The sequence below is a fragment of the Zophobas morio genome, unplaced genomic scaffold (genome assembly GCF_036711695.1).
Source record: "Zophobas morio isolate AGI-343-1 ecotype UQ-CSIRO unplaced genomic scaffold, CSIRO_AGI_Zmor_V1 ptg000081l, whole genome shotgun sequence".
NCBI classification, from domain to species: Eukaryota; Metazoa; Arthropoda; class Insecta; order Coleoptera; family Tenebrionidae; genus Zophobas; species Zophobas morio.
Genome location: NW_026972186.1, coordinates 1496717 through 1522580, shown reverse-complemented (window position 1 = coordinate 1522580; position 25864 = coordinate 1496717). Strand labels below are relative to the sequence as shown.

Here is a 25864-nt window from a genome sequence, read left to right as displayed (position 1 = left end):
ATATGAAAACGAGCAGTCTATTGATGTTTTAATACGTTTGCACGGTGTTGTTGTTGTGTTACTGAAACGGAGGCGACGATGCGGGACGGGACGGGTCGAGAACGAGGAAGCAGAATGTGAAGGAAGTGAATGGGTGAGATTTTTACACCTGTTTGTACGCGGAACGAAGACGACGACTGAATGACCGTGACGACGGAGAACGCGGACACTCGAAAATAAAAGAAGCGTGTCAATCAAAATTTTAACCTTCGTTGTGTTTTATTTGCAGCCGGACACCATCCCCCAGGGCTCGGTCGACATGTCCAAGGTGCTCGAGGTGACGGGCGCCGAGCAGGTGACCGGTCATCCTCACTCCTTGGCCCTCACCAGCCCGGACCGGGTCACCTTCGTCAAGGCGGCCAGCCGCGAAGACGCCCGCTGGTGGGCCGAGCTGCTGGCGGTGTTCCCCAGGCGCCACAAGCGCAACGCCACCTTCCCCGGCGGTAGGGCGTCGCCGAGTCTGCCCCAGCTGGGGCGGAGCGCGTCCCCGCAGCCCCCGCGCCCGAGGCACCTCTCGTGCAGCGGCCCCAGCCCCAGGACCAACTTCGAGACGCCGCCGCTGAAGGAGGAGCGCGAGTCGCCCCCGAAGGACGAGCAGCCCAGGCCCGACTGGCTGCCCGAGCCCACCGGGAACGTGCCCATCGAGGCCGCGCCTAGCTCCATAAGGAACGGTAAGTACTCCTAGTCGGGTTTTCGGTGGCGCCCAACGCGGGGCCGCTTCACCCCGTCGGCGTCGGCGAGCAGACGGCCTCGTTTCGCCAGTAGGTCAATTAGAGTCGATCTCGAAGGACTATTACCTTAATAGCGCTTATCTGATCGTATTTGGTCGCGTACGGTGGGCTCTGCGTGGTCGCTCCTTCTGATCCAATGCTTACCGGTTTGCGCAGGGATGAGCTCCGGTTCGCCAGCGCAAAAATGGCCATCTCCAGCACCTGGAGTAGTCTAACACGTTTGTATTTTTGCGATCGGCGAGTTGGTCGCTCGATGAATGGGAGGACGAAAGTCGCACATGCCGCCCACCTTGAGCGACCCCGAAAGTGCCGCGCACACATGACCCGCGCACGAGAGTAATAACCTACAATATTTGCTCGGATCGGCTGTAATTTCGGAAGATCATCTGAGTTTTTCGGTCACGTTTCGCGGAAAACCGCCTCGGAGGGTCAGCTTTGATCGATTACGTGCGATTTTCGAGCGCATAACGGCGCCACCGGACGAAACGTAATGTTGGTTAGCGAAATGGAAACGTCACTTACCGCTAGTTTACGTCGAACGCCGAGAAAAAAGACAAAACCCGACTTATTTCGTGCAACAATGAGGCGTCCTGATTAATCGACGGTTCTTCGAGATGTACAGTTAGACGCGAAATGTTAGTGGGTTTCCCTTGAGGCAGTCCCGGCACGATGACTCGCGATTTGACGCCTCTTCGGTGTGGGCTAGAAACGGACAAAAAAATCCGATCCGGACCCGCGCGCCCGCGCGCGCTACCGAAGAATCCGCAGTCTCTCTCCGAAGACCCACAATTTTTTTTATTTTTCGATCTTCAGACTACCTGATGAGTTCCGGCTCGCCCCCGACTCGGGACAAACTCCGCTGCGACGACAAGGCCCGAGCCCGCCGAGACTGGAGGAACGAGCGTCTCAGGGACATCGCGACGGCCTTGACGGACCGCTCCCCGGAATCCAGCCTGGCGCTACCAGCCGAGAGCCTCCTGCATCTCAAGAAAGTAAGCTACTAGTGGATAGGTGGCGACACGGTTTACTCCTCTCATGGCCAACTAAAGCTGAATTTATAAACTCATCCGCAGCAGTAGCGATTGCTGTTTGTGAATGAAGTAAAATTAATAAACTTGCTATTGACGTTGCTTTTAAGGCTGAAAATTGTCCTTTACCAACTTGCCATTGATAGTAACTTTGATGTTCAACTTTTGCCCTATTTAAAAGGGTTGTAGAAGAAAAGTGGAGGATTTAAGTTAATTACTATAAAAATTTGCCATTTTAGACATCTTTTTCAAGTTTCTTGTTGTCGAAATAAGTCTACACATATTAAGAAAAAAAGGAACAATGTAGCTGCCCCGCCCCCCCACCCTATCTTAATGGGGCTGAACTTAACTGCAAAATCCTCATTTCTCAACGAGAAATTAAAAACATGTTTTTGAGTATCGCATTGTTCAAAGAATATTATGTATATTAAGAAAAAAATCAAGCCAAAGATTAGGCCCCTCCCATGTGATGGATTATTCATTCGTTGTCAGATCGAGGGGGGGGGGCTTAATTGCAAGGTCCGTATTTGTCTAAAGAATTTACCATTTTTAAATATGTTTTATGTTTCTTGCTCTGAAAAGACGACAACGTATATTAAGAAAAAAGGCATATATTAGCCCCACCCACCCGCCCTATCTCTATTGTGATCTTTTTTTTAATCGTCGAGAGCCAAAGGAACGGAATTTAATTGCAAAATCGTTATTATTTCTCTACAAGGAGTTACCATGTAAGACATGTTTTTGAGTATCGTGTTATTAAAAAAATACGATGTATATTAAGAAAAAATTGAAGCCAAAGATTAAGCCCCACCCATACCTACCTTGATCTAAATAATAATGAAGTTTTCATTTGTTGGGAGACCTAGGGGCGGAGCCTAATTGCAAAATCCATATTTCTTTACAAAAAGTTACCATTTTAAACGTGTCACAATTGAGATGGGGTGGGTGGGCGGGCTTTGTATTTTGATTGTTTTTCTTAATATACATAGTTTTCTTTGAACAACACGATACTCAAAAACGTGTTTTTAATTTTTTGTAAAGAAATAAGTATTTTGCAATTAAGCTCCGCCCCCTTGGTTGACGGCGAATAAAAGAAATCATCACAAATTGAGACATGGGCGGGCTTACATTTTTTTTCTTTTTGTTCGTTTCAGAACATCAAACTTAAACCATGTTTAAAATGGAAAATTTGCGACCTCTGGGTTTTTTTTCTTTCTTTTTTTTTTTTTTTTTGAAGAATTTGGAATAATCTGGAACCCCTTGAAGGTTTTTTTCTTTGGTAGAATTTGAAACAACTTTGAGGGCTTTGGTGTCTTTTTTTGGGTAGAATTGGGTAGAATTTGGGGCCCCTGGCAGCCCCTGAAGGCTGTTTTTTTTTAAGACTTTGAAATAATCTGGGGACTCTGAAGTTTTTTTTTTTTTTTTTTGGAAGAATTTGGAATAATCTAAGGCCCCTTGAACGTTTTTTCTTGGTAGAATTTGAAACAATCTGGAAGCCCTTGAAGATTTCTTTCTTGGTAGAATTTGAAACAACTTTGAGGGCCTTGGTGTCTTATTTTGGGTAGAATTTGGAGCCCCTTAAAGGTTTTTCTGGTAGCCCCTGAAGGTTTTTTTTTTTAATTATTTTAAATAATCTGGGGACTGAAGTTTTTTTTTGGGAGAATTTGGAATAATTTAATGCCTCTTGAAGGTTTTTTTCTTGCTAGAATTTGAAACAATCTGGAGACCCTTGAAGGTTTTTCTTGGTAGAATTTGAAACAACTTTGATGGCTTTGGTGTCTTTTTTGGGTAGAATTTGGTACAATTTGGGGCCCCTGGCAGCCCCTGAAGGGTTGTTTTTTTTTTTAAGACTTTGAAATAATCTGGGGACTCTGAAGATTTTTTTTTTTTTTGGAAGAATTTGGAATAATCTAAGGCCCCTTGAAGGTTTTTTCTTGGTAGAATTTGCAACAATCTGAAAGCCCTTGAAGATTTTTTTCTTGGTAGAATTTGAAACAACTTTGAGGGCCTTGGTGTCTTTTTTTGGGTAGAATTTGGGGCCCCTTAAAGGTTTTTCTGGGAGTCCCTGAAGGTTTTTTTTTTTTTGAAGAATTTTAAATAATCTGGGGACTGAAGGTTTTTTTTGGGAGAATTTGGAATAATTTAATGCCTCTTGAAGGTTTTTTTCTTGCTAGAATTTGAAACAATCTGGAGACCCTTGAAGGTTTTTCTTGGTAGAATTTGAAACAACTTTGATGGCTTTGGTGTCTTTTTTTGGGTAGAATTTGGTACAATTTGGGGCCCCTGGCAGCCCCTGAAGGGTTGTTTTTTGTTTTAAGACTTTGAAATAATCTGGGGACTCTGAAGATTTTTTTTTTTTTTTTGGAAGAATTTGGAATAATCTAAGGCCCCTTGAAGGTTTTTTCTTGGTAGAATTTGAAACAATCTGGAAGCCCTTGAAGATTTTTTTCTTGGTAGAATTTGAAACAACTTTGAGGGCCTTGGTGTCTTTTTTTGGGTAGAGTTTGGGGCCCCTTAAAGGTTTTTCTAGGAGCCCCTGAAGGTTTTTTTTTTTGAAGAATTTTAAATAATCTGAGGACTAAAGTTTTTTTTAGAAGAATTTGGAATAATCTAAGGCCTTTTGAGGGTTTTTGTCTTGGTAGAATTTGAAACAATTTTGAGGGCCTTGGTGTCTTTTTTTGGGTACATTTTGGGGCCCCTTGAAGGTTTTTCTGGGAGCCTCTGAAGGTTTTTTTTTTTAAGAATTTGAAATAATCTGGGGAATCTGAAATTTTTTTTGGAAGAATTTGGAATAATCTAAGGCCTCTTGAAGGTTTTTTTCTTTTGGTAGAATTTGAGGGCCTTGGTGTCTTTTTTGGATAGAATTTGGGGCCCCTTGAAGGTTTTTCTAGGAGTCCCTGAAGGTTTTTTTTTTCTTTGAAGAATTTGAAATAATCTGGGGACTGAAGTTTTTTTTTTTTGGGGAGAATTTGGAATAATTTAAGGCCTCTTGAAGGTTTTTTCTTGCTAGAATTTGAAACAATCTGGAGACCCTTGAAGGTTTTTCTTGGTAGAATTTGAAACAAGTTTGGCGGCCTTGGTGTCTATTTTGGGTAGAATTTGGGGCCCCTTGAAGGTTTTTTTGTATCTTGGTAGCATTTGAAAAAATCTGGGAGCCTCTGAAGGTGTTTTTCTGGGGGCGTTTGGGGTTTTTAATCTAGGGCTCTTGAAGGTTTTTTCTTTGTAGAATTTGAAACAAGTTTGGGATTCCTGGTGCCTTTTTTGGGTAGAATTTGGAACAAAATGTAAGTCTCACCCAACTACCCTATCACAATTGTGATGATTTTTTTATTCGTCGTGAGCCGAGGGGGCGGAGCTTAATTACAAAATCCTTATTTTTCTTCAAGAAATAAAAACATGTTTTTGGGTTTCGTGTTGTTCAAAGAATACTAATAAGTATGTTAAGAGAAAAAAAACAAGCAAAAAATTAAGCTCCACTCATATCCATCCCAAACTCAATTGTGATGAATTTTTCATTCGTTGTCAGACTTAGGGGCGGAGCCTAATTGCAAAATGAATACTTTCCTACAAAAACTTACCATTTTAAACATGTTTTACCTTTCTTGTTGTGAAAAGAAGACTACACATACTAAGAAAAGAGGGCAAAATGTAAACCCTTGTAGTTATAATACCTAATCTGTGTTTGAGACGAATATCAATAAATTTTGTTGAGAACTATCTTTAGCAATGCATAAGTGCTGACAGAAATATCCAATGTAGAAAATGATGGCAGCTATTTAAAATATGAGGGTTTCGGCGAACAGGTGGTTAACATTATCTATGAAAATTTGATTTTCGTGGAATTAGTGCTGTCAACCAGAAAAATGACCTACTTCAGTGGATTTTCCTTCAATTTGATTGGTTGAAAACCCAACATCAACGGCAACGTCAGAGACAAGTTTATAAATCAATCTTGATAGTAGGCTGAGTAGGCAATTCGAATGTTTCAATTTGCTGGGGGCTGCGTCAACAGCAACCGCTGCACTCCCAAGGAGTATTTTTATTTAATTGATTCTGATAACCTCAAAAATTCGTTAGGTAACTGGCGCTATCTACTGTAATTTTCTTAAACCAAGTAGAGTAAACGAATTTTTGAGGTTAGGACAATCAATTTCAACAACCGGACGCTAGATCTTAGTTGGTCATGCTCTTCTTTGCTGTCATTTCTTAATTCACCCTTTATAGGGCTGGCTGTGGTTGAAGACGCCCGACGGCGACTTCGTCATGCGCTGGGCGGTCCTCTGCGGCCCCACCCTCACCATCTACCAAGACCAAGACGAACAAAGTACCCCGGAGATCGTCGTCGAGATGTCAACGGTGACCGGATACAACGAGATACCCACGGAAACGAAGTTCGGCTTCGAGATCAAATGGGGAGGTTCGACGCTCACGTTGTACGCCGTGACGTCCGGCATACGCTCGAATTGGCTGCAAGCCCTGAAGAAGGCGGTCCCGGCGTCGTCTTCGGAAAGCCCCGCGACGCCGAGATCCGTGCTCTTGTCCAGCGACGAAGAGTATCGGACGGCGTCGGAAGGCGGCAGACGCGGCTCGGAAGACTGGAGCGAGCTGCCGCCGTCGCCGCCTCTCACCAGGACCTCCCTCAGCCGAAGCAAAGTGATGAGGATGCGGCCGAAGTTACCCCGGTGCCAATCGCGACAGTCCACCCTCGACAGCACGTCCACCGACGAACTGGACTGCGTCAAACTATCCGAAAGCGTGGAGCTGAACAACGAAATCAACAAGCAGAATGTCGAAATCAGCGACCTTCAGAAGCAGCTGGCGAAGTCTGCGGAAGAAGTGAGGTGTCTGGAGGAGGAAATTGCCAGGTGAGTTCTAGACAATCGTCGATGATTTTCTGACGGTTTGAGTCGTAGGTTGAAGAAATTTCAAGCTGAGGCAGTGGCTCAAGAGAAGAAGGCCAAAGACACGATGTTGGCCTTCGAGCGCACCGAACGCGAACTAAACCAAAGAAACTCCCAAGCCGAGCTCAAGTTCGCGAAGGAGCAGCGCAGCCTCCAGAGGCGGCTGCAAGAAGTCGAGGACCTCGCCGCGAGCTACGACGAGAAGTGCGGTAGCTTGACGCGCGAGCTCCAGAGCAAGCAGCGGCTGGTGAGCAGCCTCCAGGAGGAGCTGGCGGGGACGAGCGAGCGGCTGGCGCGCTCCCGCGAGGAGAACGACAGGCTGTTCAGGAGGGTGCAGGAGATGGAAGGTCGGCCGGGGAAGAGGAGCATCCGATGCGATTCCCTCACGGATCTGACCAACATCGATCTGGACGCGGACATCGACGAGCTGGGCCAGAACGAGCTGAAGGAGTACTGCTTGGACTTGAGGGGGAGGTTCGAGAAGGCGGTGCTGGAGATACGCGCGGTGAAGAGGGAGCTGCGGGACGCGCACGAGAAGTGCGACCACCTGGAGCTGGCCAACTACAGCGCGCTGAACAACCTGGAGATGGCGAAGCAGGAGAGCCAGGCGGAGATTAGCTTGCTGGTGTCGCGGCTGGAGCACCTGACGCAGAAGCTGAACGCGGCGGAGAAGCAGATCAGGAGCAAGGCGAAGAGCGAATCAAGAGACAAGAGGAGGTCTTTATCCCTGAAAGGTGACTTTCTCACTATTTAACTAAGTAATAATAAAACTTTATTTGTTATTATTAGGACGCGAAAGTTTCTCGATTAACAAAGAAGTGGAGGACAAGGTGACGGAACTCGAGGCGAAGATCCTGGCGTTGGAGAGGAGTCGGACGCGTCGGAGGTACAAGAGGGAGAGGAGCAGCGAGCGCAGCTCGCCGATCGACGACAAGTCGTTGCGGAGGCCACGTCGCAAGAGCCTGGACAGCGCCACCTCGTCGGAGCCGATGAAGCTACTAATGCGACTCAGCACGCTAGAGAACCAGGTGACGAACGTGAACGCGTCGAACGAATCCCTCAACATCGCGTCGAGCAGTGCGGACAACCCGGCGAAGACGAAAATCGACGAGTGTTTATCCTTGCTGAAGACGAGCTTCAAGAGGTCGCCGGCGCTGGCCACCGTCGAACAAAATCTGAACGAGCTGAACGACATCGTCGACGGTTTGGGGGGGAACGTAACGAACGCGGAGATGGGGGTGATTAACGCGTCGGCGAACGCCGTGGTCAAGCAGTTGCAGAACCTCCTAGTGGAGAAATTGAGGAGTTTGAGCGAGAGGAAGAGGATTTTGAGAGAGAGTAACCAGCTGGACGGACAGGCGAAGTTGGAGATTTTGGCGGAGAAAGTGGCCTACGAAAATATCTTGATCGGGCGAATACAAGAGGCGTTGACGACGCCGGCCACAGGTGAAGTGGGCTGCGAACGACTCATCCAAAAGGAAGTGAAAGAAACGGCACACTTGATGAGCTCTCTACAGAAGAAACTGAACGGAGTGGGTCAAAAACAACCGCCTTTGTGTAAAACGAGTGCGGACTACTTGTCGAAGATCTTGGCCAAGTGTCTGACGACGGCCGCCTCCGGCGGCTCCATTTGTCGGAACTTCGTCGAACTAAGCGGCCCCTCCATAGAGTACCTCCAGAGGGAAAAGAAGAAGCTGGAGACGATGTTGGAAACGTACAAAGTCAACAAACTCCCGCAGTTGGCGGAGACGTTGGCCGCTGAAACCCTCTCCATCGACAAGAACTGTCGCTTGAAAAAGTTGAGCGACGACGTCATCAGCGACTTCAGCCGGACCGCGAAAGACGTAGTTAATTCGGAATTGGTACAATCCGAGATCAACCACGTTCTTTTAAGAGCCGCCCAGATCTACCAAGGCCACATCGACGCCGACCACTCGTACTTCTTCACGTTCTTCGCGTCGGAGAGGGCGGCCTTGGAACTCTGGTCCGACTCCGTCGGTGATTGTTTATACGAAGAAATGAACAAGAGCATCTCCGAGCTCACCCAGCTCTACCTGAACCAGTTGAACAAACTCCAGCGGCAGAATTGGCGCAGGCGGTTGGAAAGCGAGCGCGCCGGTCGCACGTCGAGCGCCCTCCTCCAGGAGTTCGCCGACGTGGTGGCCCACAAGGCGCTCATCGACGCCCGAATGGACGTGCTAAGCGGCAAGTGCGCCGCCTCCGGGACCCAGTTGGCGGCGACGGAGCCTCTGAACAATTGGCTGCAGAACGACAGTTACTGGGACTGTCTCGAGAACCAGTCGGTACAAATAAACCAAAGTGTAGAAGCCGAGTTTTCTTGTATGATAGATAGGTGTAGTAGGAATTGTTACGCTCTGGTGGGCCAGCCCGAGCTCGAGGAGGTGTTGGGCTACTTGAACGACCTCTCCGACGAAATCGGGGAGCTGCAGAAGCACGCGAACGTCCCGGTGGACTACGACGACGCGGCCGTGAGGAGTTGGAGCGACGTCTGCACCAAGTGCAGGAGTCTGCGCGACAAGCTGGAGGAAGTTCGGAGGTCGCTGCGGAGATCACCGTCCTTCAGACGGTAAGTTCGCACAAAATAAAAAATAGGGAGGGTTGTTTATGGGTGGTGGGTTTCAGGTTGGATTCGTCCGACGAGCACCGGCCGGTCTACCTAGGCACCGAGTACCTGACGCAAGTGGAGAGCCTCCGCGCCGCCTACCGCTGCGCCTTAGCGTCGTGCAAGGAGCGCCACCAAGAGGCCGACATCGAGCAGCTGCAGGTGTTGTGCGAGCGCGTGCTGGTGGCGATGGAGCAGTGGCATAGGCGGACCATCCACGACATGCGCGAGTCGCACGCCGAGGAGCTGGAGCGGCTGCGCCAGGAGAAGGAGCAAGCTCTCGCCGAGGAGACCCAAGCGACGTTGGCCGCGCTGGATGCCATGCGGAAGGCGCACGAAGCGGAAGTACAAAGGGAGGTGGCGAAGTTCAAGCAGGAGTACGCGAGACAGCAGAGGGACGACATTCTCGACTTGTCGGAGAGGCTGTCGGTGAAGTGTCTGGAAGCGGCCGCTCTCGAAGAGCAACTGGGGAGCGCCACGAGACAGCTGACGCACGCGCAACAGCACATTTTACAGCTAGAGCGGAACCCCCAGCTCTCACCCATGCAGGTAGGTGGTGGAAAAGCCGGCGTTTTGTTTGCTGATGGCGGTTTTTGTTGCAGAACTGAAGGTGTGTATCCGTGAGAAGCGAATTTACTAGTCTTAACAAGCCTCATACGTATACCAGTATATTAGAACAGTACAATATCATCACCGTTGTGTACAGATCATAGCACCGTTTTATTGTCATTTTTCATATTTACCGTTGTTTGTTTTGGTTTTTGTCATGAACGTTAACTCGACTTTCTATTATTTATTTTTTACCTCATCAACTCTGTATCCGATGTTGTTAGGTGTACAAATGATTTTAGCTTTAGTTCTTTTTTTGTAACAGTTTATTGTTTATATGTGTTGGGTTTATATGGAATGTTTATAATTACAACAAATAATATAAAATAAGTTATCGAGTTAAAGCTGCACTTTATTCTTATACCTTATCCCAACGGGAGAATATCGACGATCACAGAACGGAAAGAAGCTTAACGTATGACTTAGTGACGAAACGAAACATACCTTTAGCACTTAGTTAAAAGCTCGAACGCTGACTTGCTGCCAGTTGCCCTATGGACATGATAATTTTATATTAATAAAATCGGCGACATGTGTTGATGTTACAGCTAATATCCGAAATACGTTATTATGCATAATAACTAGATATTTTAGGAATTATGCGTAATAACTAAACTTGTCAGTTATTATGCATAATAACTGGAAATATTAGGAATTATGCGTAATAACTGAATTTTTCAGTTATTATGCACAATAACGAAAACGTTTAGGTAATATTGATAATAACTAAGAGAGGAACAGGAATTATGCATAATACCTGAAACATTAGTCATTAAGCATATTGACTAATAGGCCAGGGCCGATATTTTGAGAACAAAAAAAAATTAGAACAGGATGATACCCATTGGAAAAGGAAGAAAATATAACAAAAATAAAAGGAAAAATAATTTACGGGCGATCTGCGGTCGGGAAGTGGAAGAGGGTGAGCTTTTAAGGGTAGAAAACGGTTTATAACGATTTCCGGCAAAACTACAAGTCCTATCGAAAAAAGTTAAATAGCAAAGTTCTAGGTAATAAAACGATCTACAACTTTTGTTTTTAGACTTTTTTTACATAACCTCAAAATTTATGCGAAAAATGCAAATAACCGAGTTTTTGATTTTTTATTTTTATCTCTCACAGAAAAGTTTTTTTTTCACGAAATTTGGTGAAAACTTACCTAGTTATGTCCCAAACTCACTGTAATTTTTTTGATTCAAAATATTTATTTTTCCCCCTTATTTTGATTTAATATCGAAAAACCACCCTAATTTTCAATCGAAAATTCTCACGTCAAAATATTTGCTCTTTTAAAAAGTCGGCGTGCTTTTTGTTCGTTGAAATCTCTACTTTCTGATGGTCTAAAAAAAAGTATACATTACTATGGCAAATTTTCACAGGAAATCCAAAAAAACGAAAAACTCGAATTCGAATTTTTTTTAATCATGTAAAATTTTGAGTTATTTATTAAAATTTACACTATAATTACTCAAAAAAAGTAGGATTCCATGTTACACTGATAAACTCAAAAATTTAAAATCCATGAAACAAACGCCTTCTGTTGGTGGGAGATTTGTCAATATGAATGATGATTTAATTCTTGCCAATTGATTTCAGAAATCTTAATTGATTCAGTGTTATATTGTCATTTTTACATTTATAAATATATTTGATTAATTGTAATACATTTTTTGCGATATATTCTTCGTTTGCATGTTTTTTATAACAAATATTGGCCAAATTTGACAAAATTTTATCGTCTAACTAGCAGACCCAGCAAATGTTGTTTTGACATATAAATAATTTCTAGTGAATAATTTAGTAGTTAAATAAAAAATTAAATCAAAATAAATAAATAAATTATAATTAAATTAAAGTATAAATTATACATAAGAATTTATCGTACGAGAATGATTATATTCAACAGCCATCTTGAACCCTATTGCGTATCTGTGGATGAAAGAAAAGATTTAGTTTAGTTTATTGCCAAAAACAGTTTACACCATACAGGCAATCTTAGAAATTTGAATAATATCTAATATCGTTACTACAAAATGGGGGTTGGTGGTTGAAGGGTGAAAATTTAGGGTTATATGTATTTTTTGAAGCCAAGTCTTAAAAAAATAAAAATAACAAATTTTGTCCGAAAAATAACAAAAAAAAAGGGTTATAAAAATAGTTTGCGACCTATTCTCAGACCTACCGAATATAGACATAAAATTTCATAAAAATCAGTCAAACCGTTTCGGAAGAGTTTGGTTACACACACTGTGACACGAGAATTTTATATATTAGACGACAATGAATTTACAATGTTTTTCTTTCCTTTTCCGGCAAACCCAGACGTTGTATCCCAACTAGAAAAACAATACAGAAATGCAACGATATTTTTGAAAGATTCATATTTGAAACTATTGGACGTGAAAAATAGATCTTTTACATTTCTAGAACTTGGTTTGAGAAAATAAATGTCATAATTATTTGAATTCAATTGATTCAAAAGGACCAAAATATCTTGACCCACAACTATGACAATTTTATTAGTATCTCTGGCAGTTTCTATCGATTTTAATTATGTCAGCATCAGCATCTTCTTCTGCTTGTTTACAGGACTTGTGACTGTAGATTCCAAAAGTTTTTTTTAAATAAGTCAATTCGTCACGATTCTCTTCAAGTAACTCAGCCTGCACGTGTATTTTTATAGACGATGTGTTCATTCTTCTGATGGGCTAAAATTTTCCGTAGGCCATTCAGGTATGTAAGTTATCTTAAAATAGCAAAAAATAGGCACCTATGGATATAATTTAAAAATTATCCTACAACTTTAACAAAATATTGTAGATGTCTTATAAAGTATTAAGTGTATTAACTTATTTGGTTGTTAATTATAGTACTCCTAGTATATTTCGATTTGCAATTTTTTTATTTATCAATGTAACATGGAATATTACATTTTTCGAGTAATTAACGTGTACATTTTAATAAATAGCTCCAAATTTTACATAACAATTAAAACACAAATTTTTGAATTCGAGTTTTTTCGTTTTTACTTCCCGAGCGTAAGCAAAGGAAGTATTGTAATCGAGTCCGTCGGTCGACTCTCTACTTTTACGTTTTCTCGATCTTTCATGACCCCTAGAAGACGAAGAAATAGGTCTCCCATTTCCGTCTGTCTGTCCGTCTGTCCGTCTGTCCATCTGTCCGTCTGTCCGTCTGTCCGTCTGTACGTCCGTCTGTCCGTCCGTCTGTCCGTCCGTCTGCCGTCCCGGATTTTTATTAGACAGATAATCTCCGAAAGTACTCGACCGATTGTTGTGAAATTTTGTACTTATATTAAGAATATCATGTAGATGGTAAAACGCTAACCAAAATTTGTCTAATCATCCCCACCACTAATGCGATGACGTCACTTCAAAATTGTACATAGTAAATGGGTTTTCAATTGTATAAAATAACATAGTCCTACACATGTAGTTTACAACTCTGAATCGACTTTTCACCCGAAACGTCCAGATTTTTGGAAAAAAAATCAAAATTATAAAACAACATTTTGAAATTTAATTTTTAATCTGCTAACCAGAATGCTTTGAAATGTTGCAGATGTTTTAAGGCTATAAAGAGCATAATAAATTTTTAGTCAAAAAATATTTGCTTATCCCCTCCAAAAACTTGATGACGTCAGCTCGAAAGTTTGTGGAATAAATCATATCTAAAATGTACAAAATATGATGAGTCTGTACTTGTGATCTATCACTCCATTCATATTTTTTGGATTTGCATATACAGGGTGACTCAAAAAAATTAATGAATGCGTAAATTTATTTTACTGATTTACTCAGAAACTACAAAACCGAATGCTTTGAAATCTTGCAGATGTTTTAAGGTTATAAAGAGCATAATAAATGTTTAGTCAAAATATATTTGCTTATCCCCTCCAAAAAATTGATGACGTCAGCTCGAAAGTTTGCCGAATAAATCCTATCTAAACTGTAAAAATATGATGAGTCTGTACTTGTAATTTATCACTCCATTCATATTTTTTGGATTTGCATATACAGGGTGACTCAAAAAAATTAATGAATGCGTAAATATATTTTATTGATTTAATCAGGAACTACAAAACCTAATGCTCTGAAATCTTGCAGATGTTTTAAGGTCATAAAGAGCATAATAAATGTTTAGTCAAAATATATTTGCTTATCCCCTCCAAAAACTTGATGACGTCAGCTCGAAAGTTTGTGGAATAAATCATATCTAAAATGTACAAAATATGATGAGTCTGTACTTGTGATCTATCACTCCATTCATATTTTTTGGATTTGCATATACAGGGTGACTCAAAAAAATTAATGAATGCGTAAATTTATTTTACTGATTTACTCAGAAACTACAAAACCGAATGCTCTGACATCTTGCAGATGTTTTAAGGTTATAAAGAGCATAATAAATGTTTAGTCAAAATATATTTGCTTATCCCCTCCAAAAACTTGATGACGTCAGCTCGAAAATTTGCCGAATAAATCATATCTAAAATGTACAAAATATGATCAGTCTGTACTTGTGATCTATCACTCTATTCATATTTTTTGGATTTGCATATACAGGGTGATTCAAGAAAATAAATGAAAGCGTAAATTTATTTTACTGATTTACTCAGGAACTACAAAACCGAATGCTTCGAAATCTTGAAGATATTTTAAAATTATCATAAGCATGGTAAATTTTTGATCAATATGTATTTGGTCGTCCCCCCTAAAAAATTTATGACGTCACCACAAAATTTTGCTGAATAAATCCTATCTAAAATGTACAAAATATGGTGAGTCTCTTCTTGTGATTTATCATTCCATTCAAGTTTTTTCGATTTGCATATACAGGGTGACTCAAAAAAATTAATGAATGCGTAAATTTATTTTATTGATTTAATCAGGAACTACAAAACCCAATGCTTTGAAATCTTGCAGATGTTTTAAGGTTACAAAGAGCATAATAAATTTTTAGTCAAAATATATTTGGTTATCTTCTACAAAAAACTGATGACGTCAGCTCAAAAGTTTGCCGAATAAATCGTATCTAAATTGTACAAAATATGATGAGTCTGTACTTGTGATTTATCATTCCATTCATATTTTTGGATTTGCATATGCAGGGTGACTCAAAAAAATTAATGAAGGCGTGAATTTATTTTATCGATTTAATCAGGAATTACAAAACCGAATGCTTTGAAATCTTGGGAATATTTTAAAGTTATTATAAGCATGGTAAACTTTTGTTCAAAATGTATTTGTTCATCCCTCCTAAAAAAATTGATGACGTCACCCTTAAATTTTGCTGAATAAATCCTATCTAAAATGCAAAAAATATGATGAGTTTGTACTTGTGATATATCATTCCATTCATATTTTTTAGATTTTCTTAAGAGGTGGTTCAAAAAAAGGCGCCGTATACCTGAGTAAATTGTTTCGTTATTTTATTGATTATAAGAAATCAATATTCAAAACGACCCAATTCATTTTCCCGAAAATTTGGGAATACAATAATTTTATTCTTAGTATTACACTACATCTATCCCAACTGATATACGTGTCCTTGCAAAAATGTTGATGACGTCATCACAATTTTGTTTTAAATTCCCACTACAAAAATGTAATGAGAAAAAAAAACACAATAGGCATGCAGTCGTCAAGTTTCCGATTTCCTGTGAAAATTTCCCATAGTAATGTATAATTTTTTTACACCTTCAGAAAGTAGAGATTTCAGCGAACAAAAAGCACACCGATTTTTAAAAAAAGCAAATATTTTGACGTGAGAATTTTCGATTGAAAATTAGGGTGGTTTTTCGATATTAAATCAAAATAAGGGAAAAAAATAAATATTTTGAATAAAAAAAATTACAGTGAGTTTGGGACATAAAGTTTTCACCAAATTTCGTTAAAAAAAAATTTTTTGTGGGAGATAAAAATAAAAACCAAAAACTCGGTTATTTGCATTTTTCGCATAAATTTTGAGGTTATGTAAGGAAAGTGTAAATACAAAAGTTGTAAATCTTTTCATTACCTACAACTTTGCCATTTAACTTTTTGCGACAGGACTTAGTTTTGTCGGAAATCGTGATAAACCGTTTTCTACCCTTAAAAGCTCACCCTCTTCCCCTTTCGGATCTCAGAGCGCCCGTAAATAATGTTTTCCTTTATTTTTGTTATATTTTCTTCCTTTTCCAATGGGTATCATCCTGTTCTAATTTTTTTTCACTTATTACCATTTTCAAATGCTTCGGCACTGGTCTATAATATGTCCAGCTGATTTCAAGAAAACGGGACAAGATGAGCAATTCAGGTTCTCATAAATCAATGAAAAGCAATGGGAATATGACGTTTATATAACTGTAATTTGTCCCTTTTTTTTTAAATCAACTGTACATGTGATATGTAGGGGAAAGCGAGGCAGGGTGGGTAGCTTTTTGGAAAATATTATGCATAATTCCTGTTCCTTTATTAGTTATTATCAATATTACCTAAACGTTTCCGTTATTATGCATAATAACTGAAAATTTCAGTTATTACGCATAATTCCTAATGTTTCCAGTTATTATGCATAATAACTGATAAGTTTAGTTATTACGCATAATTCCTAAAATGTCTAGTTATTATGCATAATAACGGATTTCGGATATTAGCTGTAACATTTACATTAACAAATATCGGAAGTATGCAACCAACATTACATCACAACACTTGAATCAAATGCAATGCCAGATTTTAGTGGGCCATGTTCAAACAAGCAAATAAAAATTGTTTGACGTAATATTGGTGAGTTTTCAAAAATCCCTGCTCCAACCCCACACTCACCGGAATGCCAACGAACCACCCTGACCCGGCGGGGTTGCTGGGGCAAATCCCGGCCCTTCGTAGTATAGCGCCACCATTCGTAGCTGCCCAAACCTCATTACGCCCCACACTCACATGTTTAAATCCAGTAGTATTGGGTGCCGCATCTGAAACCCCCCTTGAATTTTCGAACACACTCTACCACCAACACTCACTCAGAACCAGCGGATCTGGCGTGATGGTCTGCCAGTGCGTCCCCTCGGGAAACGTCGTGGTGACCTCCTTCCTCACATGTATCCGGCCCATGTGATCCACAGCCCACACTCCAATCACGTTCACCGAAATCTGTTTCAACTGGCCGCCGTTCGGCGGTTCCACGCACACCCACCTCTCCCCTTCCAGCTTGTTCTCCGTAATGCCTATCCTCCAATACGCGCACCCCTTTTTGCCCGTCGCCCACACCAAATTGTAGGGCCCGCAGCTGATGCTACCCAAGGGTTGGTCCGAACTCACGTGCTCCCACCCTAACCCTGCCGGGTTGGACCGGGTCACTCCGGTCCGTACCATAGCTTGCCCCCCTGACGCTAGTGCCCACACCGATATAATACTGTCGAGGTCGTCCTTCACTGGCTCTAGTGACACGTCGATGAGTTTAGTGTGTCCCAACTCCTGCCACGGACCCGTCGTGGCCACGGCGCACCTCCGGTACCACCTCCTGCGACGCACGTAATCAGTGAAGTTTTTATGGGCGTGGTACGTCCCGGGGAAATCCACCGCGTACTGCCAACCGTCCCGATCCACCCCACCCGGGACGTGGAAATCGATCATCCAATCAGACACCCATTGCCACTTGACTGATAAAAGCTTGACTTGGTCTCGGGTTCGCTTCTGTTTACCGGTGGCGTCGCTCCACATGTATCTATCAGTTGGTAATCCTGCTGATGTATACCCCGTCACCGGGTTCCACCGTTGGTTCTCGTAGACGCGGTAATCCTGCGAGTCAGTCATAGGATGCACGTTATGACTGTCCAACGCCCCTAAAAAGCCGCCGCCCCACCCACCCGTATACACCCACGCCGTATGATCGTACCCGATAGCCCAAGTCACGCCCACCCGGCAACTCTCGACACGCCTCAAGTGCCCGCCCACTTGCCTCCAGTACAAATTCAACGGATCGAGGATGATCTCGGGGCTTTTGATCACGAGTTTGAAGGGCTGCAAGCGACCCCAGATGCTCAACATCGACACAGAACTAGGGGGGAGCCGATGACGATAGTTGGTGAAGAGTTTGTCGTCTATGTAGATCAAGAAGGCGTCCTCTGTGGTTTCGATACGGAGAACGAACTCTTGGCCGCGCTTCAGCGGTAAGTCGCCCTCCTTCTCCTCCTTCCCCCATTTCCCCTCGATCATGGAGTTGCGCACAATGTGACTCTCCACGAACCGAGGATTGAAATGTAAACACGTATTTTCGTGTTCGCTATGCGCCTTGTGACGTAATCGGTATGTGCTGTGGGCGTCCAAGTTGATCCCGATTCGGTCGGCGTCGTCTCCGATGCACCCCGTCAAGGTCAAACAAGTGCCTGGTTTGAAACTCCCATGCAGAGCTACCTTAATGGGTGACTCTTTCCCGCTTAAATCGAACTTCTGGACGTAGTAGTCGTTCTCTCGTAACTGGTTGCTTTCTAGCTGGGTGGGGTCCCAGATGAAGGCGTCTCCTAAAGTTGTTACCGCCCACACACTCCCCTCGCTTGGTTTACCCAATACGTGCTGCAACCGGCCACACGTGGTGGCAAAATGCGCTTGCCACTCCTCCAACTGGGCGTCGCTACTAAACTGGAACTTCAGTAGGGAGGGGCTGTGCCTAGGCACATGTATCCCTAGACGTGGACTTCCAGGTTCGCTGCAGCACTGTACGCAGGTGATATCGTTCAAACTAAACAAATTCTATACCAACGATTAATCAAGGCCCGCCCACCCACCCCTCTACTTACCATCGTGCTCGCCCCATCCGGATTCAACACCGTCAGCGTCCCCGTGATCTGCACCCACTCCAGCTGCAGCACGCAATCTACGAATTGGCCACTCCCCCAGCTCACTCGCGCCTCCCCGGTGTGCACCCACGACGTCGTGTCCACCGCCATCTGCCACTCCTTGTACAGGTCTTTAGTAGGCAACCGCAGCTTCAGGTCGTCCAGGATGCGCAGCCGCCACGGCTCGCCCATTTCGGTGTGATTGTTGCCGCCACCCACTTCGGCGAACCAATTAGGAAGTTGGGCGGGGTCGACAGTGCACGCCCCCGCTTCCACCCACGACCACGGTGCTTCGTACTCAGCCCAGCCCAGCTCCTCGTCCTCGGCGAAAATGCAGGATTCGCGGCTTCCGTCGCTCCACACGCTCTCGTCCACTTCGGGGTGCACTTCAGTCCCGACGATGGAGCCCACGGAGTGCACGGGGCTCCAAGCTTTGGGGTTCTTGGGCTGGGTTTCGAATTTGGAGGCGAGGTCGCCGACGGGGAGGGACGTCGGGGCGGTGGGCGCGGAATGGGATTGCTCCTCCCACTCGGCGATAGTGGACGGCTCGCACATGCTGCTGGGCCGGCTCTGCTGGAAGAGGGCGGGGCAGGTTAGTCGGGGGAGGGGCGGGCGGGGTGCGTTTGTACAAGTGGGGGTGTGAAGATGCTCCAAGCATGATGGAAAGTTTTATGAGAAGAAACATAAAAGAAATTGTCGATATTTCTTGTATGTTTCTAAGTTTGTGGAATTTTTATTAAAATGTTAGTTTAGTACAGTGACGAGCAAAAATAATGTCCGTCAATGGTTCAAGTGTTGAGTAACAATTTTAGAACAAATTTTAATTATAGTTGAGACTATTTAGATTTATTTTGCTATCCACCATGGGTGTACATCGTGAAATGAGTATGACTGCACTGACATTATTTTTGGCGGTGAGTGTACGAGCTGTATAATGGCGTTCAAATTTTCCAAAGGATAAAATCATGATTCATGCAAAATAACTACTTTAATATAATGAAATTGAGAATCATTATCCTGAAGGTCGCACTTGTTAATAAACAAAGACCTTCCATAAATTCTATGTCCATTGAAATTAATTAGCACCTTCATATAAACTTTTATGGTGCTGTTAGAACGTAATTTTAGGAGCACTTAAAGCATATTTACACCATGCTATCTTTTATTGTTTTTTCTACGATAATTCCTCTGTTTACTGTACAATATTTCGATTTAATGTCCCGATTTTATAACTTGGAAACGGAAGACCTATTTTTTCGTACTCTAGGTGTCAGAAACGTCTAAAAACACAAAGATAGCCAGTCGTCGATTAGACTCGATTGCAATACTTTCCTGGCTTACGTTCGTGAAGTACAAAGCTACTTTAGGCCCCAAAAGGCAACTACCCCACCTCCCGCCGGCCCCTCCCCACACAACACAAATGTTATTTACCAAAGCGTTAAAGCTGCGATGAAACTTATCTCTATTAAGGCTAGCGTTACTGCTGGCCCTACTGACTTGCAGCGGTGCATGCAGCGCCTTCCACCTCTTCCCCGTCAGGTCCGAAGCCCCGACTCCGCTCCGGTAGTAGACCAACCTGTCGTCCGCCCCCACGGCCCACACCTGGTCGTTGGCGGCGACGCTGATCTGCGCCATCCGCCCCACCATCTCCACCCATCCGCAGCCGGCAGCCAACTCCTCGCTGAGACCGGCGCCCTCCCCCTTCACGCCCTTCCTGAACCACACTTGCTTGTTCTGGGTGACCGCCCAGACCGCGCACGTGCCCACGGACAGCTGCCCGATCTTGAGGTTGTCGCCGGGGCCGCGTACCTCCACCCACGACTCCCCGGATAGGCTGTCGCGGGTCACGCCCACCCGTACGAGGGCGCGGCCGTCGAGAAGCGCCGCCCACACCAGTCCAGTGGGACCTACGCTGATCTGGTTGATTTCGCTACCGATGGGCGTGGGAATGGGGTTCCAGCGGGCGCCTTCGGGCGACTTGGTGCTAACCCCGGTGCGGAACATGACGCGATTATGGGAGGTGACGGCCCACACGAGCATGGTCCCGGGCTCCGCCCCCGCCACGCTCTGGCCCCCGATGGAGATGTCAATGAAGGGTTCCTTCACCAATCAACATTAAATTAAACAACGTTGGATAGCGTAAAGTACTTACGCTGGTTGCGTCCTTGTGCAAGGGGGCTATAGCGCACCAGGAGTTCATGGCGCTGTACCTCCGCGACCGCACCCACAGTCTTCGTCTCACGCAGCTCTTCCACTGCTTCTTCGAGTAATACTGTGCCGGAAAATCGACGGCGTACGTCCAGCCTTGATGGTCCAGAGGTTGTCCGTCGAGGGTTAATTCGAGCTGCCAGTCGCCCTCCCACTGCCACGCCATCGAGGGTAATCTAATTTTGTCAATTGAGCGATCGACGGTGCCGTCGACATTGGAAAAACGGTAGCGGTCTGTGGGTAAGAGACGCGATGAGAAGCCTTCGATTGGAAGCCATCTCTACAAAGCCTGGGGGTGAAAAAGCGGAAACTTTTGCGTTCGTCTCACCTCGTTCTCGTAGGCTTCTTCGCGGACTCGAATGGGGATGTCGAGACCGTGTACGTAGACGTAGATCTGGTGGTCGCCCCCCAACGCCCATAAAAAGTACGGGACCGCCGACAATTTTTTGAATTCTTGACCGGCGTAAGGGATTTCGCGCCACATCGTCCCCGTGGTGGAGAGGGTGTGGACGCGCCCCTCGTTGTTTATGCCGAACAGAAGAGAACTCGGCATTGTGGAATGTACCTATCACGTACCTATACTACTATTTACAGAAACATGACACCTAACCTTGCTTTAGCGGCCATGGAATATTAAACGTCACACGTCAATATAAACAGATGACGCACAGGGGTGCCAATGGTGAAGTTGAGTTTAAAAAGTTGTTTTTTATTAATTCCTGTTAATGAACTTAGAGGCAACCGACTCAGTGGTAGCATTCAAGTGGTAATATTTAATTTAATTTGGTGACGATGAGGCATTTGGGCTGATTTTTACCACATTTTGAATTTGGTGCCACGTAATCCACCAATCATGTGTGGTGCTTAATTTAAAAGCTTGTGCCAACTTAATTTTGAGTCATGACAAATATTACCATGTTTTTTACTTTATTCACCTTGTCACCGTATAGAATGTGGTGCAATGATTAAACCTTAACTTAACATATTTAACTGAACCTTAAGTATTATGTGTAGATGGTGCAAACGGTCCTAACATTTAAAATTATAAATTTTCTATAATTCAAGAATGCAACCCACCTTACACATTTAGTATTTTTATTTTCTCTCAACAGATGGCTCTACCATAGTCGTGCTATTATAATAATAGTAATAATGACTGTGTTTAACTGGTTAACAGCATCAAATTAAAAAATCAATTTTAGCAAGTTGTGTTACAAAAACAAATTATAAAATGACAAATTTACGTTCACTAAGTGTAATAAGTGCTTATGGTCCTGTTTTTTAGACGATTATTCAATTAAGTATGCAAATTAAAATCAGCTAAAAATTATTACTGATAATTTGAACAAGAAACAATCTCTATTACAAGTCTTAGAAGATGTTCAAAATTCCAAATTTTTATCATTTTTTTGTAAAAGTTAGTCATTGACATACCCTTTAAGAAAAGAGAGGGTGGGTGGGTGGGTGGGTCTAGTAGCTGCCAAGATAAGACTGATTTTGGCAGATGAGATACTCTCTAAGAGAAGAGAGGGCGGGTGGGCGGGGCTTGTATTTGCTAAGGTAAAACTGATTTTAGCAAATGACATACCCTCTAAGAAAAGAGAGGGTGGGTGGGCGGGGCTAGTACGTGCTAAAATAACACGGATTTTGGCAAATGAAGCGTAGCGTAGTGCCATTTTCCGGACACCGGTATACAACCGATTAAAAATTATAAGTGACAAGACTTAAATTAAGTAGACCAGTTGGGGTGTTTAAAAGAAAAAGACTTTGAAAGATTTTCTTGGGTATTTTTTGAGGTAATTTAAGATTCTTAACAAAGTTATTGCTAGGGAAGAGAATTAAGAAAAGATGGGAGCAAGGAAGAAAGTGGTAAAGAATTCTCTTCAAGACTGTTTTGGTTTGCTTTCATGGGATTTAAATGAAAAGAGGGATTTGAAGCCGTAGAGTTGGAGAGACAGGGAGGGAGAAAGGGAACAGTGATAGGAACTGTGTGAAACAAGGAAGACAAAAGGGGATTAATCCAGATGAAGGGTGAGCAAGAGAGATAGTGCGCGAAGGGGCCATAAAAAAGAGAGTGACCGCGAGGGGAAGGAAGAAAATAGTTTTTTTAGAAAATTTTAATGGAAATAGGTTTTTTTTTGTTATAGATGACGCTTTAAAAATGGGTGGGTGGGTGGGGAACTTTTATTTTAATTATAGAAAAATATCTTTGTGGGAGTTGAGTTTTACAGATGTGAGTGATCTGGAAAAACTTGCTTACGACGAAAATACAAATCTTTTTTTATTTTATTTTTGAATTCGTTAATTTCCATTTGAAAATTTTGACGATTTTTGTGAGAATCAATGTGAAATTTCAAACCAGGTCTTTCATTTTTTGTGGCAATAGTGTTTAGGTCAATACATTATGATAATAATGTATAATTTTAATTTTCAGTCTGATCTTGCTTAGAAAATCCAAAAGTGTTATTTTTTAGCTTCGACAACCTCAGGATCTCAACATTCAAGGAAATATACGATTTCTTTTTTTTTGTAATGAGAAGATTAATTTTTCCTTTTATCAAAAAATTTTTAAATGTCTAATAAACTAAAAAATTCGATTATAGAGAAAATCAATGATTATGTTATTATAATATGTTTCCTGGATAAAGAGTTTTTTTAGAAAAATTTCATGAAAATAAGTTTTTTTTTTGTTATAGATGACGCATTAAAAGTGGGTGGGTGGGTGGGGAACTTTTATTTTTATTATAGTAAAATATCTTTGTGGGAGTTGAGTTTTACAGATGTGAGTGATCTGGAAATAACTTGCTTACGACGAAAACACAGATATTTTTTTATTTTTTTTTTTAATTAGTTAATCTCCATTTGAAAATTTTGACGACTTTTGTGAGAATCAATGTGAAATTTCAAACCAGGTCTTTCATTTTTTGTGTCAATAGTGTTTAGGTAAATACATTATGGCATTTACGGCCATAATGTATTGACCTAAAAATTTTAAGATTTACAAAATTTTGACGAATTTTTGAAAAATTAAATAACTATGAAAAACGTGTAATTTTAATTTTCAGACTGGTCTTGTTTAGAAAATCCGAAAGTGTTATTTTTTAGCTTCGACAACCTCAGTATCTCAACATTCAAAAAAATACATATATGATTTCTTTTTTTTTTGTAATGAGAAGATTAATTTTTCCTTTTATCAAAAAATTTTAAATGTCTAATAAACTCAAAAATTCGTTTATAGAGGAAATCAATGACTTTTCTCGAGTTTTTGTCTAAATTGTGAAACAGATAAATAACAGAAAAGAAAGAGAGAAAAAAGAATTAGAGAGTGAAATAGAAAAAATGTCAAGGAGAGTAAACAGCGAAAAGGGAACGAAAAAGAAATGGTAAAGGAGCAGGGGAAAAAGAGTGAAGGAAAGTTTAGTGGACAGAAAAAAAGAGGTGTAATTTTTTAGCTGAATTTGTTTTGAAGGGAGAGAGAAAAGAAGCAGAAACGAGAGAAAGAAAAACAACGAGAGAGAGAAAGATAGAAAGTGATAGTGAAAGAGATTAAGCTCCGCCCTCTTGCCCTCACTTTGTTAATACTGTTCAGTTTTTTCTTAGCAAGTACTAGCCCCGCCCACCCGCCCTCTATTTTTTTAGAGGGTGTTATTTGCCAAAATCAGTCTTATCTTAACAAATACACAAAATACCCTGATCAAGATGTAAAAAGCCATTTTGAAGGATCTAAAAACAACATTTTTTGTGTACCCAATTTTTGGTGGTCTTTGGGGGGTACTTTTTGGAGTGCACAAAAATTATGTTTTTTTTATATTTTTGAGCTCTTTTTGCATTTTTTCAATGGTCCGGGAGTACCATTTTATTATAGTACTAACATTACATACATATATTTACTTTATCATAAAAAAAATTGAATCTGCAAATTCAAAGCATATAATTTTTCGAAAAAGCTGGATTTGTTCAGGAGCGAGAGAAGTTCTGTCGAAATAACCTTAGACCAATTTTTTTTATATATTTCTTCAAAGAGCACAACATAAAAGCACAAATTTGTCTGCCCCCCTTTTTTTTTCCGAATTTTTAAAATTGGTCCGAATCGACCAACCCAGGTGTCTATTTGACACAAAATTTTCTCAAGATTACAATTCTGCGATTATTTTTCCATTATCTATTCAAACGGCGGAGAAAAACGCAAAATATTTAAAAACTTTTCATTAAACTCTGATTAAATTTGGAATGGACGACGAATTGGATTCACTTTTTTTTTGTCGTACCCAAAAAACAAGAAATACCTACACTAATAACCTGGATTCCGCATTTTTTTCGCACTTAAAAAAATTTAGGAATACCTGCTCTAGTTCCACCTTTGAACCCGTAATTTACGCAGCTGGAAAAACCAAGTCATTCCCACTGTCTGCACATATCCATCAGAATAATTTATGTTCTCATGTTTATTTACATATCTCGTAAATTCTCGCTTGCCAGCTGATATCATCTAACGCGAATTACCGACATTCTTCGGAAATGTTGATGTAATCGAAGCATTTCTCTAAATAAGTACATAATTTTTCTGATTATTATGATTATTTATTAGATGTATGTATATGTAACCAGTGGGAAGTCGGCGTGTTATCTCTAAATAAACAAATTGTGCAACATGAATTTGCACATTAATGTGTCTTGAATGCTCTGTGTTGATTGTGATGGAAGGTTATGAATTATTGTAATAAAACGAAGGAAATATTTTATATGCAAATGTGCGCGTTTTACTACAAATTATACACTCTTGTGCAGTTAATTGATAAGACTCTGGGAAGTGTGTTAAAATTCCTCAGATTCATTTTATTGTAAAAATAAATTTGTTTGTGTTGGTAACGCCTGATGTAATATTTATT

The 25864-nt window shown here is 42.0% G+C and overlaps 2 protein-coding genes across 6 annotated transcripts in view; one reads left to right on the top strand and one right to left on the bottom strand.

The window, feature by feature from the left end:
* LOC135144054 (protein outspread) overlaps nt 1–10275 on the top strand; it is a 59198-nt gene extending 48923 nt beyond the window's left edge. The window contains exons 4-10 of the mRNA XM_064075995.1: nt 269–710; nt 1584–1762; nt 6023–6663; nt 6712–7433; nt 7489–9286; nt 9343–9871; nt 9925–10275. Of these exons, the coding sequence (XP_063932065.1) occupies nt 269–710; nt 1584–1762; nt 6023–6663; nt 6712–7433; nt 7489–9286; nt 9343–9871; nt 9925–9930 (4317 nt within the window). The 3' untranslated portion in view covers nt 9931–10275. The remainder of the gene's footprint in view (nt 1–268; nt 711–1583; nt 1763–6022; nt 6664–6711; nt 7434–7488; nt 9287–9342; nt 9872–9924) is intronic.
* Nucleotides 10175–21619, bottom strand: Pex23 (Peroxin 23). 5 transcript variants are annotated; one of them, XM_064075996.1, is made up of 7 exons: nt 21304–21619; nt 20920–21255; nt 20199–20867; nt 18729–19340; nt 16953–18681; nt 16759–16904; nt 10175–10423 (listed from the first exon to the last, which is right to left on the bottom strand). In XM_064075996.1, the coding sequence occupies exons 1-7, from the start codon at nt 21526–21528 to the stop codon at nt 10385–10387; spliced, it is 3756 nt and encodes a 1251-aa protein (XP_063932066.1). In that variant the 5' UTR covers nt 21529–21619; the 3' UTR covers nt 10175–10384. The 5 variants fall into 5 exon arrangements, with proteins under 5 accessions (XP_063932066.1, XP_063932067.1, XP_063932068.1 ...); XM_064075997.1 differs by having other exon boundaries at nt 18729–19337; XM_064075998.1 differs by having other exon boundaries at nt 20265–20867.
* Nucleotides 21620–25864: the final 4245 nt, after the last annotated feature.